At 37.6% G+C, this 16,886-nt stretch overlaps 1 protein-coding gene across 1 annotated transcript in view; it reads left to right on the forward strand.

Annotated features, from left to right (window-relative positions):
- Positions 1-1,399: 1,399 nt before the first annotated feature.
- dnah9 (dynein, axonemal, heavy chain 9) overlaps positions 1,400-16,886 on the forward strand; it is a 100,096-nt gene continuing 84,609 nt past the window's right edge. The window contains exons 1-12 of the mRNA XM_053639227.1: positions 1,400-2,561; positions 6,744-6,940; positions 7,519-7,677; positions 7,778-7,908; positions 8,029-8,240; positions 9,629-9,862; positions 10,044-10,211; positions 10,294-10,410; positions 10,715-10,865; positions 12,763-12,877; positions 13,024-13,092; positions 15,504-15,630. Coding sequence (XP_053495202.1) covers positions 2,211-2,561; positions 6,744-6,940; positions 7,519-7,677; positions 7,778-7,908; positions 8,029-8,240; positions 9,629-9,862; positions 10,044-10,211; positions 10,294-10,410; positions 10,715-10,865; positions 12,763-12,877; positions 13,024-13,092; positions 15,504-15,630 — 2,031 coding nt within the window. The 5' untranslated portion in view covers positions 1,400-2,210. The remainder of the gene's footprint in view (positions 2,562-6,743; positions 6,941-7,518; positions 7,678-7,777; positions 7,909-8,028; positions 8,241-9,628; positions 9,863-10,043; positions 10,212-10,293; positions 10,411-10,714; positions 10,866-12,762; positions 12,878-13,023; positions 13,093-15,503; positions 15,631-16,886) is intronic.

The following is a 16,886-nucleotide window of genomic DNA, read 5'->3' on the forward strand; positions in this document are numbered from 1 at the left end:
TTTTTTGTGGGATTCTGTGTTTGGTTTACACCAAATGTAATGGGACACTATCTTCCAAACAGTTCCTCTTTCGACTCATCAATCCACAGAACATTCTCCCAAAAGGTTTGAGGATCATCAAGGTGTGTTTTGGCAAAATTCAGACGAGCCTCAATGTTCTTCTGGGTTAGCAATGGTTTTATCCTCACCACTCTTCCATGGATGCCATTTTTGACCAGTGTCTTTCTGATAGTGGAGTCATGAACAGTGACCTTTATTTATGAAAGAGAGGTCTGTAGGTCCTTTGATGTTGTCCTTAGCTCTTTTGTGACTTCCTGGATGAGTAGTTGCTGTGCTCCTGGAGGAATGTTGGAAGGTCGGCTACTTCTAAGAAGGTTCACTGCTGTGCTGAGTTTTTCCATTTGGAGATAATGCCTCTCACGGTGGTTCTTTGGAGTTCCAGAGCCTTTGAAATAGCTTTGTAACCCTTCCCAGAATTATGTATTTCAATCACCTTCTTCCTCATCATTTCTGGAATTTCTTTCAACTTTGCCATAGTGTGTTACTGGGTAAGACCTTTTAACCAACTTCCTGCTGTTGAAAAAGTTCTATTTAAGTGTTGATGTCATTGAACAGGGTTTGCAGTAATCAGGCCTGGTTGTGTCTAGTCAAGCTGAACCCCATTATGAATGCAGATTCATAGATTTGGGGAATTAGTAACTACGTGGGCAAATACATTTTCATACAGGCCCAGCTGGTATTGGATAACGCTTTTGCTTCAATAAATAACACTATTATTTAAACTGTATTTTGTATTTTATTCAGGTCGCCTTTGTTTTATCTTAGATTTTGTTTTCATTTCTGAAACAATTTAGTATGAGAGATACACAAAAATGGAAGGATTCAGGATAGCGGTAAATCCTTTAATATAAACATTTTTTTTTTAAAACTAAATTTCGGAAGACATTTTGCATAAAAGTGTTAATTTCCCTCATGCATGGAAACTTTTGGGACACCCTGTATAAACTTAAATGAAGAATGGTAGGAATCAATGATCGCACCGCACTGCTGATTTCTCATTAGATGTGAAGAGTGTGTCGAAAGAAAAAGTTTAGGATTTAGGTTGGGATTAGGATTTAGATTTAGGATTCGGGTTTAGGATGTGGTTTGAGTGGCTGTATCGGCCGATAAAGGCTATTTTTCCGGCTAGTAAGTTTAAAAACATCCGATGATCAGGGCCGATTATATCCTGTCAGTTAAATGACTGTGGGAAAACACACTGATTTCGTGCAGTGTGTAAAGATGATGTCTCTCATGTGGAATGATGAAAAAACTGCAGTTTGTAATCTCTGTAATCTCTGCACTGCTAAAATTTTACACCGGAAGTGAGCAGCAGTGAAGCGGGAGTTTCGGTGTCGATTTTATTTTATTTTTTTGCCATGCTGCTCACGCTCAATTAAAGGGCCAGTACGCCGTTGAAAGATTTAAATGAAGATGAGATGACAAATATATATATATAATGTATATATTGCACAGAAAAATATATTTCTAGAGTAGTGAATTTCATATCCAGTTAATGTTAATATATAAAAAAGTTGATATTATATATTACCAGTTTGATGTCAGTGATGAAGTAGAAATGCTTTTGTTTGTGGTGAGTGAATGTGAGACTAACAGGAGGTTTTTTAAAATTCAGTCAATGTTAATAGGAATTAATAACATTCAATAAGTGAAGAAATCTTACTTTAATCTTCAGAATTGAGTTCATGTGTTAATGTTAATTAGAATAATGTGTGAAAACACATTTTTATGAGACCAGTTACTGTCAAACAACTTGTTGAAATGGAGAGAATAAAGTTTTTATTTGCATTTCTTTCAGAATTCTAAAAGGCAGAACTGTCTGTATCGGTTATCGGCCGATATCACTCTGAATAATCAGTTATCGGTATCGGCTGAGAAATTTACATACACTACATCAGATCTGCTCATGAATCAGACCTGTCCCAGTTTAAACTCTGTTCAAATGTGCCTAGAAGTGAGCACAGAGAGCAACACAGAGAGTAACTTAGTGATGTGTGCATCCACCTGTGAGAAGAATGAGCAGAAAGTCCTGAGTGTCCCTGAGCAACAGGCTCATTAATGCAAACACTGGGTTACTATGGAGCCTAAGAGGGGCACAATGAGTTTGTATGGACTTCACACTATAATCACTGATCAGCGCCACAGCAAACATGGACGAGTCTCCAGTTGAGGAGAAAAGATTCGAGTTTATAGAGGAGTATGTACTAAAAACACTGCGATTAAAAAAGGACCGCTGGCAAAAATGCGTGAGCGTGGAGGAGCAGAAACAAGTAATCCAGGACTTTTTGGATAAACCCGACCACACGACGCTTGTTGTGTACCTGAATGCCGCCGGACAACTTGTACCTACTAATGGATTTGCAGCGATTTCGAAGAATAAAGCTGTTTATTTTATTAAACAAAGCCAAACTGCTCTGTCGTTTGACACCATAAAGGCGGACTTGATGTACGGAGACATGTCCTACTCGCCCCTGGAGCAGTTCTCAGCCTTCGTCGAAGAGGTGAGGAAACTTTCCGAGCGCGCGGACTGTTCACGCGCCGTACGCTCTTTACGTAACACACAGTACAATACGTAAAGCGTCCCTTCAGCGACGCTTCTGATTGGATGAATCCCAAATTGCTGCGTACTCACTATAGAGGTTAGGTGTACTTCATAGCGTATACAAATACACCGTGTAGTACACTTTGTATCCAGCAGAGTGGGATTTAGGATTCAGCCGTGTGTAGTAATGTCATGGAAATGAGTTGAGATTTAAGGTCTCTCACAAACATTTAGTTTGTTAATGAAAGTAACTTTGCTTGTTTCATGTTTGTAATGTGTTATTTGATCAATCCGGACTAGTTGAGGATCCAAGACTGAAGTACGTTTCTGTCAGAAAACAAATAAATAAATAAACAATTAAAATCGTGCTTAATAATGATTTCTTCGCTCTGTGAACGTTTAATGTTTCATTTAGGCTGAAATACTTTTTTTTTTTTCAATAATGTTATTAATAATACTTCAATCATATTTTGAACTCTCGAAATAATCTGTAAATGTTGAGCCTTGTTTATGAGTGAGCAGGTGTCTAATCACGTGGTACATTGTGTGCCGTCAGATTATAAATACAAAAGTTGCTGCTACATACAGGAATATACAAATACTAATGCAGAATGTATTTTTGTAGACTTGTATGGGGGTTAAAACGCCAAGGATTACATTTAAGCTTTTGATCTTTTGTTCAAGCAATTCACAAAAATTCTCAAACAATTGGAAACACAAGACAGGTTCATCCCCCCAAAAAACTTTGTTAAGTATAGGTGTGCGACAATTATTGGCACACTTTTAGTCAATACTTTGTGCTACCTCCCTTTGCCAAGATAACAGCTCTGAGTCTTCTCCTATTATGCCTGATGAGGTTGGAGAATACATGGCAAGGGATCTGAGACCGTTCCTCCATACAGAATCTCTCCAGATCCTTCACATTTCAAGGTCCATGCTGGTGGACACTCCTCTTCAGTTCACCCCACAGGTTTTCTATGGGTTTCAAGTCAGGGGACTGGGATGGCCATGGCAGGAGCTTGATTTTGTGGTCTTGTAAACCATTTTTGTGTTGTTTTTGATGTATGTTTTGGATCATTGTCCTGCTGGAAGATCCAACCACGGCCCATTTTAAGCTTTCTGGCAGAGGCAGTCAGGTTTTCATTCCAAGATGCCATGTATCCTAACAAAATGTCCAGGTCCCCTGGCAGAAAAACAGCCCCAAAACATTAAAGAGCCACCACCATATTTAACCGTGGGCATGAGGTCCTTTTCTATATGGCTACCTCGCTGTGTATGCCAAAACCAGCTCTGGTGTTTATTGCCACAAAGTTCTATTTTGGTTTCATCTGACCATAGAACCCGATCCCATTTAAAGTTCCAGTAGTGTCTGGCAAACTGAAGACGCTTGACTTAGTTTTTGGACGAGAGTAGAGGCTCTTTTCTTGAAACCTTTCCAAGCAACTTGTGGTGATGTAAGTGACTTCAGATTGTAGTTTTGGAGACTTTCTGACCCCAAGACGCAACGAACTTCTGCAATTCTCCAGCTGTGATCCTTGGAGATTTTTTGGCCACTCGAACCGTCCTCTTCACAGTGTGTTGAGACAACATAGACACACATCCTCTTATTTGTGTTTGTGTGCGTGTGTGTGACATTATGGCTTAAGCATTCTTCAAAGTTGCTAGGTTTAGTATAATGTATTGGTCATGAGTGGAAAAAAGCAATGACATTATTACTTTTATGTTGGATTTTGCTATTTTTATTACTACAGTTTAAATTAAGACATGTTATAGATGTTGTTTCCACCTTGTAGTGTCTTGCCTTATACTATTTTGAATTAATCCTGGTTGGTGCATTGACCGATGAACGACCACACTGAATGTCTTTGGAGATTCTGCAGTTCTGAAGCATGAATCTGTAATTGTTTGTGTATTTAAAAAAAAGAAGTGAATTTTCTATTTCTGTGAGTGAGTTAAGGCTACACATAGGCTAGTACTAACTGTATTCATTGCATGTTTGTGTCTATTTGGATACAAGCTGAGCACCACGTAAGCAATAACAAAATATGATTCTGTTCACACCGGGACGTTTTAAACACGAGCAAGGCGCTGGATGAAAGTGTAAACTCACTATCTGACAGTAGACGGCGCTACATGAAACGCAGAAATACTCCGGTACACAAGGTGGCGCTGCACAACTTTCCGTTTCTGACACCCACTTATCACTGAGAAGAAGAAGAGAGACAGTATTTACAGCTTTAAGCCGTTCACACACGTTTTGCAAACTCGTTAAAGCATGTACGCACTTTTGTGAAACGTGAGGTTTCTTGTAATTTGGCCACTGCAGCAAATACTTCTTTAAAGCGAAATCCTTAATTAAAGTCCTAATTTTAAACAGTATACTCTTTTTCTAAATAAATCATTATTTCAATTATATCAAAAATAATTATGTGAATGTATGCATTCACATACTTATGGCAACAATTGTTGTGACCAGAAATGTTAATGTTCCTGCAAATTGATGAAGTGTTGAATATGAAAGTCTTTTTTTGTGGTCGATATGATAATACAGCGACGCAATAATGGGGCAATCAGCGGATTATCATCTGCAGGGAAGAGACAAAGAAACAAACAATGTTATTTAGTGTAGAAAACAACACTGAAAGAATTAAATGGATCATTTAGAATATATACTTGCATTACAGTGTCGTCAAAAAAAAAAATAGCCACAACATAATAAATACACTTATGTCGTATTCAGTGTGTAATTTTGAATCTGGTGCTTTCAAAGGACACCTTGTTTATGTGTGTAGGCAGAAGGATTTATTAGCAGTGAGCATTTTATTTCCAGTGTCACTTAAGCACTCTCTCGCTAAAATGGTGGATGCTTGGATCTTATTCAGCTGCTTCTGCGTCGGTAAGACAGTTTTGTACTTGAACGCCATCAAGTCGTACTTTTATGTAACTTCAGCAGCTCCGGACATGTGAACAAAAGCGTGAATCTCATTGGTCGGCCAGGTTTTAACGCGGCACATCACAAAAAAAACAACATTGTTAAAAATATTTTACGCCACGCGTTTTACGCCTGGGTGTGAACACTCACTGACTACGTTTACACAGACAGCAATAATCCGATATTAACCTGATTAAGACGATACTCTGAATAAGAAACTACCATGTAAACGGCTATTATTGATGACCTTAATCCGACTAAAGTCATACTCGAAGTAAACACAAATCAAATTAAGACGTGTGGAGTATTCCTGTTTTAGTCGCATTATCAAAGTGCATTAGTAGACTACGTTTACATGGACAGCAGTAATCTAATTATCGACCTTATTCTGAATAAGACAATATTGTGATTAAGGTGTTTACATGAGTCGCTTTTAGAATACTCCTTTCATGTTCAGGTTTGACATGTTATAAAACATGGAGCGAGTAACGGCACACGTCATTACGTCCCCACGCCACGCCATCCAACCTTCCTCCAGAATTTCACGTATCGACATACAGTTGGTCTTTGTTATGGTACCGTATACAGTTTTGGGCATTTCATTTTTAATTTTCGAGAGCTTCAAGTGCAGTTAATTATTTGTCATGCTATACATGCAAATAGACGACTGCTTGAAGCCACAGGCTGCGTCCCAAACTGCATACTTACCTACTATATAGTAGCTGAAATACATGTATATAGTAGCCAAAATACATGTATTTCTCCTACTATATAGAAGGTAAGTACGCAGTTTCGGACGCAGCCGTGCTCTCTTGTTTGCCATCAAACGGTTGAGCACTGCCGTGTGTGTATGTGTCCTGTCGCAAAATGCGGTGAAAACTCCCACATGACGTTAATAGTGTGATTAAGGTGTGTACATGTCTGTAATACACATCGAGAATGCGACTAAAACAGGAATTCTCCACACGTCTTAATTCGATTTGTGTTTACATCGAGTATGACTTTAGCCAGATTAAGATCATCAATAATCACTGTTTACATGCTAGTTTCTTAATCAGAGTATCGTCTTAATCGGGTTAATATCGGATTATTGTTGTCCATGCAAACTACTGAGTGACAGCCATTGGGGCGTTAAACGGTGTGAACAGGGCTTAAAGTCTTATTGTTTGCTCTTATTGTGCATTTTTTTGTACTTCTTTACCCATTCAGGTTGTGGCTCCAGTGTTGCTCAACAACGATAACCACTACCAATGGCCTCACGTCATGTCTCAGGACCTAATGCGACACGTCCATGCCCTGAAATCCAGTGTGTTTATGATGTCTGGACAAGTCAAAGGCAAAACTCTCCTTCCTCTTCCTGCAGGATCAGAGAGAATTGAACAAGCAGCTTTTGAAAGAGAAATGAGGTGCAGGAGAAATGAACTGTTGTATTTTTAAATGTGTGATATTCATTCATTGCCACAGTGAACTATGGGATAGGTTTGACCTAACTGCTCAGTATCGTTTTATTTGGAACTTTTTTAATTAGTTTCCTCAGGGCTGTTCCTGCAGTGCATTGATAATGGTTCACCTGTGGCCACTGACATTTCTTTATACACACCTCAGTGCAACATGACAGCAAGAAGCATCAACTATGACAGATCTCGGCTCAGCGAGAAACTCCCTTGAGGGCTAGCTGTGTACAATCATCAAGAAACTATCTTTCTTTTTGTTTTTGCTCTGTGATTTCAGTATGGCTTGTTCTGTTTGCATGGGAACTTTAACAGTGTCTCCTCAATTGAAGCTGTCATGTCAGCAGCAATTAAAAATAAAATCTATGACTGCATTAAACGTACAATAGTTATCTCAGTTGAGATACTTTCATTCTTTACCTGACTGAATTCATAAAGTAGATCTCAGTGTATGCGAATGCTTGTATGTTGTACTGAACGATCTTTGGTCACGAGGCAAACACAAACAGTCCGGTTTCTTTTGAATGCCTCAGGGGAGATCTGGTGGATAAGAGTATCATCCACTCCATTGAATCCATGGTGATTGAGTGGAGTCATCAGATTCATGAGGTTCTCAAGAGAGACTCGTCTGAGCCTTTGCTGGAGGGCGAAAACCCCACGCCACATGTAGAGCTCAACTTTTGGAGGAATAGGTCAGTGGAATTTGTTGTTATTACTTGAAACCAATATCTTTTCAAATCCTCATCACCATTTACACTGTATTTATATTCTTTCTCTTGAATTTATCACTAGGTATGCTGACCTTGAGTGTATACACAACCAATTTAAGTCACCCAAAGTGACCAAAATGGCTGAACTCTTGGACGCAATGGAGAGTAGTTACTATCCTGCTTTTATAAACATGCTACAGCTTGTAAATGGAGGTAAAGGCCAAACCCTGTGCTGTCGTTCGTTTCTAAAGTTGCAGAGCACTTTTCCGCTCAATTTGTTTCTTAACAGCACAAACGCTACTGATGCTTATGCATTGTGTTCCTTTTACAAAGCTTTGGAGGAAGCGAGGGACATCAATATCTTCCTGAAGCCTTTAGAGCGTCTTACAGAAGATTTGGAGAACACAGATTTCACCGACGTGAAAGCCAGACTTGCGCCCCTCATGCACACGGTGTGTCTAGTGTGGGCCAGCTCCAAGTACTATAACACTCCAGCCAGAGTAATTGTGCTTTTACAAGAGTTCTGCAACCTGCTCATTCAAAAGGTGTGTTATTAAACTGCTGAGTGCTTCACTTTGGCTAAAAACATTAGTTGTAAGCTGTGATCTTAATCTCTATCTCGTACCTATCGTAGATGAAGGGTGTTATATTGTTTCAAATCGGTTATTGTTTAAAATTACATGTTAAATATAGACTGTTACCAGTTCATTATGTACACCTAGGTTGCACCAAGTGGCGTTTCAAAAATATTGGGCTTTAGTGGCAGACTTTTGTGACAATGGCGTAAGCATTTCATTTGGGTCATGCTCATGTTGCTTTTCTCATTAAAGTGTTTGTATGCGCTTACTCTCACACCCTTAATATTTCATAAACAATCCGGTACCTGGTGGCCAGTAGAGCTGTCTACACCTACACATAACCCAACACTATCACAGCAAAGCAGAAAACAAGCACAGCTACTAAGCAACTAGTAATTCTCTCTCTCTCTCTCACACACACACACACACACACATTGTGATTAGTAGGTGCATCAAATCATTTGTAGTTTGCTAATGTAGTTATGATGGCGTTTGTTGTCAAGGAAGGAACACCAAAAGGATCAGATAATTATAAATAAAACAATAATAATAATAATAATAATAATAATAATAATAATAAATCATGGCAGCATTACCCTGTCCAATTCTTTCTCTTCACTTTTGGGCTCCACTTATCCAATTTGTAGGTATACTGCACAACTACTGACTGTTCCTCAATTTGTCAGCCCTTCTAACCTGTCAGTTAGTGGAAATAGCTGCTGGTGCGTAGCGTAGAGGGCAGCTAGGAGATAAGCTGAAGAGGACAGCTTAAAGAGATTGTAATTTTATATCTCACAAACTCTCCATCTCAGATCAAGTCTAGGTTCCCAGTACACTTGATATTGTTCCCAGTTCTTTGTGTGTTTTTATTTAACTTTCAGCATATGCCACCGTTCTGGTTTTGGTCTTGTTTTTGATTACCGCTTTGTGTTCACCAGTTCTATGTTCAGCCTTAATTCATTATTTATTCCCTTGTTGTTTCTAGTTCTCATCACAAAGTCTTGCTAAATATGTGGTGCATTTTTTCTCTGTATATTGTTTCTGGTTTTTCAGTTCTTGTATGATTTTTGTGTGAATATGTATTATCCCATGCATTGTCCCCTACTAAAGAGTATCTCAATCATTTTTGAATTTCCAAATATAAAAACCATCCTGGGTTTACTCATTGTGTCTTGCCTCTAACTGCATATTACAATATAACTACAAAGTGACCTATATGGAAGGTGTACCTGATAAAATGGCCAATCGGTGTAAGTAAAGAGTACTGCAAATAGCAACCCGGTGTAATTGAGATGCTTTGTGCAGATTTTGTAAAGATAAAACCTCTTTTCCACTTCCTGGTATCTTGTGTGAAGGCTCGGAGCCATCTCAATCCAGAGGACATCCTGAAAGGTGATGTGGTGGAAAGTCTTTCATGCATGGAAAGTACTCTGGATGTACTTACACACTTCAAGGAAATCTTCAATGAGAAACGAAACAGCTTGACTCAGTACCAGAGAAACGGGATGGAAGTAAAGCCTTGGGACTTCTCGCCTTCCATGGTGTTTTCTGGACTGGATCGTTTCACAGAGCGTCTAAAGGCAATCGAGGTGAGTCTAGGGGTATTTGTAAAGAACCAGACGATATAGACCACAGTGTGGTTCCTTGTTGTTTTACTGCTTTAACTCAATGCTATTTAAAAATGAAATCCCCAACCAGTTTCTCATATTAATATGAACGATTCTTTTTCTTTTTTATCGATACGTACCACTTTTTTTTAATCTCCTCCAGACTTTACTGCTGACTGTGGTCGATATGATGAAACTGGAGAAGGTGGAATTCGGAGGCGTTCGTGGACGAGCTCTTAGTCAGCAGGTTGCGTGGCTACATGAGGAGTTCCTGGAGAGATACAAACTGTTCACAGAGAAGTCTTCTGACTGCCTTGATGTTTGCAATGCGGTATGTAGGCCAGATATATTAAACCGATACAGACGCAAATATTTGCCCAGATCATGCCTTACTGAATGAAGGTATTTTTCAGGAGTTTGAGGCAGATTTAGCCGAATTTGAATGTAAAGTGAAAGACACAGATCGACGCCTCGGTGCAATTTTCTGCCAGGCGTTTGATGATGCTTCAGGGCTCGAGCATGCCTTCAAGGTGAGTGATAGGTAAATGATGGATGTTGTTGTATCTCAGATTACACACTAATTCAGACAGTCTACAGTAGATTCAGTGCCTTTTATTAGTTCCTTATGAATTTCACATATCTGCTTAATGAAACTGTCAGGAATGCAGCCTGAAATGTATGACTAGGGAGAGTAAAAGCAGTACGAATTCTTAAGAGTGAGAGAGATCTTCACATGAACCATACATCACATAATGTCTGGTTCATAATCAGTATCTTATTTCACTTTGGTTGTATCGTATTGCCATACATGTCGTGGGTGTCTTTACTTTGCAGGTTTTGGACATGTTTGGCAGTCTGCTCGAACGCCCTCTAATAGCAGCTGATGCTCAGAAGAGATACCCGGTGCTAGTGAAAATGTTTGACAAGGAGCTCGACTGCTGCAAGGCACTCTACAAAAAACACACACAGACCGAGGAGCAGCTGGGTGAGATGAATATACACTGCCCGTCAAAAGTTTAAACTTTAATCATTCTTTATTCGTATATCCCCTCCACATTTTATAATAATAATAAAGTCATCAATAGAATAACACAAATGGATCTATGGGAATTATGTTGTGATAAAAAATCCAAAATAAATTGAAATAATTTAATATTTTAGCATCTTCAATGTAGAAACCCTTTTTGCCTAGAATTTCCAGAAATGTATTCTTGGCATTTTCTAAACCAATTTCTTGAGGAATCTCCCTGAGATGCTATTTAAACAGTATTAAAGGAGTTCCCACCTACACTGGACACTTATTGGCTGCTGTTCGGAATATTTCGCTCCGAGTATTTTTTGTATTTTTTTGTATGATAGTTGTAGAATGAAAGAAATGAATATGTTGGCACAAATATATTTTGGTCTACAACACCGATTTCAAACATTTAATCATACACCTTCAGATCAAAAGGTTTTTAAGATCATGAGAAACGTTTCAGTCAAGTGTCTCCAAACGTTCGACTGGTAGTGTGTGTGTGTGTGTGTGTGTGTGTATGTGTGTGTGTGTGTGTGTGTGTGTGTGTATATATATATATATATATATATATATATATATATATATATATATATATATATATATATCCAGAGCATTTATTTGGTTAAATAATGAAATGTTAGTAACAGCTCCTATGAATCCTGTATATTCATTATTCATAACACATTTATAATGCATTTCTGTATGTTATATAGCATTCACATTAAAGTAAAGTGAGTTTACTTTTCCACTATCTAAACACAGTACAGCTACTACATCAGAGCCTGTGTGTTATGTAAGGAATAAAACACCACAGGGTGTGCTGTTATAGGAAAGTAATCAACGATGTGGTGATGTGATGTAAAGAAGAGGGGTGTTACCACCTCTAGGGTCGATTACTTTCCTATAACGGCACATCCTGATGTGTTTAATTTCTCTTATTTGCCAACCAGGGATAAGAAATGATTCTGATTTCAATCCGCTTCATTCTCACTCTGCTTACTGAAAGCCTAGGGCATAAATCCAATCCGAACACTACGTTTAACAAGAAATGGCTATTTATTTTTAAACATCTTCAGAGCATCCTCCTACCTGGCATTGTGATTTGTTGCTTGCAGAATTGTAAAAGATTTTCTTCACAGATTCTCCTGCTTTCGCCCCATTTTCAAAAAATATGACTATATTTTACATTATATTTTATACACTATATTTTACACATGGGTACACACAGGAAGTATTGAGCTGTACTTAGATAACCACACATAAGTAGTGTGTAGGGATTAACAAGTCCTTGCGCGAGGGAGGATGAGCTTTGTGGCTTTGCTTTGCTGAACTCAAGGGCGCATTTTAGAGAGGTGTAAATGTGGAAAAATAAATCAAGGAAATGATGAATTAAACTATATAGTATAAATAATATACAAAGTATAAATAATGAAAAAAAGTGTTTTCATCCGGGCAGCAACGTTCTCTTCCGTTACATGACACATTAGTATGTCCTAGTACTTGCACAATCTTTTGCTACACACTCAAAAGTATGCACTTTTTACAATCACATACACAGTCACACACCCATTTATACACTACGAACACTTTGGACATGCCAATCAGCCTACCATGCATGTCTTTGGACTGGGGGAGGAAACCGGAGCACCCGGAGGAAACCCCCGCAACATGGGGAGAACATGCAAACTCTGCACACACAGTTCCATGGCAGGACTCGAACCCCTGCCCCTGAAGGTGTGAGGCAAACATACTAACCACTAAGCCACCGTGCACCCACATCTTAATAGGAGTGTGTAAACTTTTATATATATATATATATATCGTATTCTGGTTTTAGAAAATTTCCCCACAATTTGTATTCTAGGTTACCCGCCGGTCAGTAGGAACATGCCAGTGGTAGCAGGTGGATTGAAATGGGCACAGCAATTACAAGAGCGCATCCAGATCCCGTACAACAACTTCCAGTACATCATGCACCCGTGAGTGTTTGTGGGACGTTTTCACGTTTTTAAAGCTAGGTTTGACGTCAGTCATATAAGATATAATGCATTGTACACTTCTTACTTATGACATCGTTGGTGTCCTTTATCAACTAGGTTTTTTTTTTTTTTTTAAATGTGACTAGGTGCATGGAATCAGCCGATGGAGAAAAAGTCATGCAGAAATATGAGGAAATGATGCTGCTGCTTAAACGGTGAGTCACGCATGTCCTTTCCTCCAAAATGAAAGGTAATTACAATGCCAGCTGCAGCTTGCCTCCTCCAGCTTATGTTTCATGTTTTTCCACATTATTTGCACTTGCATTATTATTATTCACTGGATCCCCCCCCACTCCTTGCCTTAATATTTTGTCTGTTAATGTTTTGTTTTGTCTACAAGCAAGTTATTAAGTAGTACATTCTTCATAACCGTTCTTATTTTGTGTGTGTGTGCTGTGGTGACATCATCTTAGTACGGAGGCCTTTATAATAGATAATGAACTTGCAAAGTAGACATATGTGGTTTTGTAAAGCCTGTAGCACATGTGCAACAATAAAATACAGAGGAACCAAACGGAGACATCCAGTCCCTAGCATGATTTATTTGCTCATATGGAAAGCCAGTATTTATAGGTTATTACACAGCGGTCTCATTTTCTCAAGCTCCCCTCTATTCTCTCAGTTGTACCGAAAGAACAATAGTTCTGTCAAGCGGTTCTAACAAATATGTCTGGGTAGCACATAGCTGGAGTTGTAGCACACATTTCCTTGAACATGTGTGCACTTTAGAATATACATTTATTTTCGCGTGTGTGTTATTGCATGGATTAAAACCAAATGATGAATTACCCTGTGGCACAGACCCGATGGTAATCGCTAGCATTACGCAAGCAATCTAGTTAGAGCTATTATGGGCATCTCTAGTTATTACTTCTTGACACAGCAGCTTATGATTTATGTGCAGCATGGAGCTATTTGATTTCTCAGGACTCTGTGCTGCAAACCGCAATAAGACAATTAAGCCACCATGCACTGTGCAGAATTCCAATGAAGACCAGAGTGCAAAGGCTCTCACAATAAGCTTATAAAGAGATTACTTTAGCAGTAGGGACCAGGCACATCTTCCTGTTCCTGTTTTATAATAAATGGATCTTGTTTTATGCTGCCTTTTTGTATTTCAACCACCAGAATCGGTTCAGTAGTACTTAAATGTTTGTCAAATATTGAGTTTCTCACAAGGGAAGAAAATTCTTCGAGAGGATCTCTGCGGATCTAATATGTGCGCCAAGTGGGAATTTCACTGCTGGACTAACAATGCGTTTTTTTGGACTCCTTAAAAAAAACAAAAAACAGTAACACTTTCTATGAATGGGCATAATTATAATGACCTATGAATACACTGACAGCATAACAAACAATGTAAAAATGTTGTAATTACTTAATAACTTAAAACTATAATTACAACAAAAATACCTTCCACTTTACAGCAATGCATTATAAGTTGTTGCTATAAATTGTAACGCATCACCAACACCAAAGAAGCCGTGATGTTTTTAAAAAGTAGCTGAATATATATATATATATATATATATATATATATATATATATATATATATATATATATATATATTTCTTCGTGAATGAGCGTCAATTACTGACAGGCATGTGATATTATTGTATATGAAATTATAAGTTGTATTTATGAGCAGTAAGTAAAGTGGGACATTAAACAAAAGGAAATGTTTATTTAACCAGTTGCATTTCAAATGTTTTTCTAATAATTTTCTAATAACAACTCTGGTATTATAAGTAAAAAGTAGCAATGCAGGTCAATGTGCCCTCACATAATGTGTTACTAACACTGCTTATAATGCTATATGCTAAGAATTCATAGTGCTATAAAGTATTGTATTTTCTTAAGTAATTATATCAATGATTTATATGGCTTATATGGCTTATAATGCCATGTGGATGTGTTATAATATGTTGTGAATGTGTTCATAGTTCATTATAGATAATTGTAGTTCATTGTAGCCCTTACAGAAAGTAGAGATGGCACAATATATTTTTGTTTTTATGATACACTGATACTGATGCTGATATTTAAACCTTGTCAGCTGATAACGATGCTCTTCTGGTCAGTTGTTTTTTATTATTATTATTTAAATACTACAAAGCTTTAAAATGATTTTAAAAAACTGAAGACTAAAAAAAAAAAAAAAAATACAGGAAAAAATACATAGCTAAAACACAACCACAGCTGCTTTTTTTTCTTCTTCAAAAATCATTTACACTGCAAATATGAAGTATAAATATAAGAAAACCAATCCTAGAAAAATCAAGTCTCTTTATATATAAAAATATTTCCAGTTACAGAAAAAAAAAACTTTTTCCAATCCAATTCCAATCTTTTACAATTTTTTGTATACAGGATTGAATCGAATTCATTCTATTTTTCTCCTTTTTCTGATTTACAATTTTTTGCTGCTATAAGCCCGATCAAACTGATGCCATCTGGAATATAAAATATTACCAACAAAAACATTACTAATGAAATGTACTTAATAGCAGTATACATATTCGTTTTTCATTAGCTGTGTTCTTCATGTACTGTATTTACTTCTAGGTATTCCACTAAGCTTTATAACAGATGGACTGAATCAGTGGGTGAAAAATCCCAGTATAATCTCAACCAGCCCCTGATATCCAGAGACCCAGTGTCTAAACTTATCAGTGTCAACTTCAACCCACAGGTAATGACTTCTAATAATCATGTGTACATACAGTATTTCAGATGTCTGTACAGAACTGATATTTTCAAATCAAAACGATCAAGAAACAAACCAAGTATTTGTTTTGGAAAGGAAAAAAAAATGGTTAACACTTTGTTTATGCTTAGTTTGGATTTGCTTTACAGTTATCGACTAGACCACTGTAACACTTGTAAGAGACAGCATTATTCTCTAATCTTTCCGGTTATAAATCCATACAGACTCTCCACATTCTTTGTATATCTGCAAATACTTTGTATATTCAGCTGTTTGCTTGTTTTTTTTTTGTTTTTTTTTGGAAACAGACTCTGGGTACGAATATCTGCCAAATCACTAGTAAATAACTAAGTAACTATTATTAATGGAAAATCCTGTGCAGGATGTCACTGCGCTATGGCTATAAATGGAGTAATCTTTGACTAAGATTCCAAAACAAGACCCCCCTTCCCTTGTAGTTCATGTTCAGTCATCCACAACAAAATACAATGTTCTCACATCAACCTGTCCTACTGTTTTCCAAAGAATATTTTCTCTTCTTTTTTCTCATTAAGAAACTCAGTGTTCCCATTGACAATAAGGACGTTTATTGTAATTACACTGTTGCTTTTGCTTCCAGCATTTAATAAGCCATTTCTCTTTGTGATTCCACAAAGTTTTGGAATTTGAAGCCATTAATTCTTTTACCAAATTACTTTGGGAGTCTTTATACCAATTCAGAAGTAGAGGTGTAACACAGTGCCTCTATCTGTATCTGTTCAGTACTCCCAATATCCATGTTTGTATTTGTATTGTAACTTGAAGTGGGTGTGGCTTAAATATTTATTTGGCTCTATTTCCCCCAAATATAGGTTTAAACTAACTAGCCTGATTTAAACCACCACAACCCTGACCAGGCAGTTACAATGATGAATGAATAAACACTGTAAATGCTTTGTTTATGTTCACTTTAATGAATGTACTATTTTTTTTGTCCCAAGAGCTTCATATCTCTTTTTCTACTCCCACAAACTTCAACGCTTGCATACACCCACGAACTTCATATCTGTCCACCCCTGCTCCCACATGAAAGTGAAAACACTCACAATTGCTTGACTTTTCTGTTGCTTCCCATAGGATCCTGTTCCCAATGCACACCTCTAGACTAAACCAGATGCCATGTGAACCTTTCTGGCATCAAAAAGGGTGCCTCTTAATTGTATCTGTATTTCTATCTGTTTAGAACACATTATTTGTTCAGG

The sequence above is a fragment of the Ictalurus furcatus genome, chromosome 13 (genome assembly GCF_023375685.1).
Source record: "Ictalurus furcatus strain D&B chromosome 13, Billie_1.0, whole genome shotgun sequence".
NCBI lineage: Eukaryota > Metazoa > Chordata > Actinopteri > Siluriformes > Ictaluridae > Ictalurus > Ictalurus furcatus.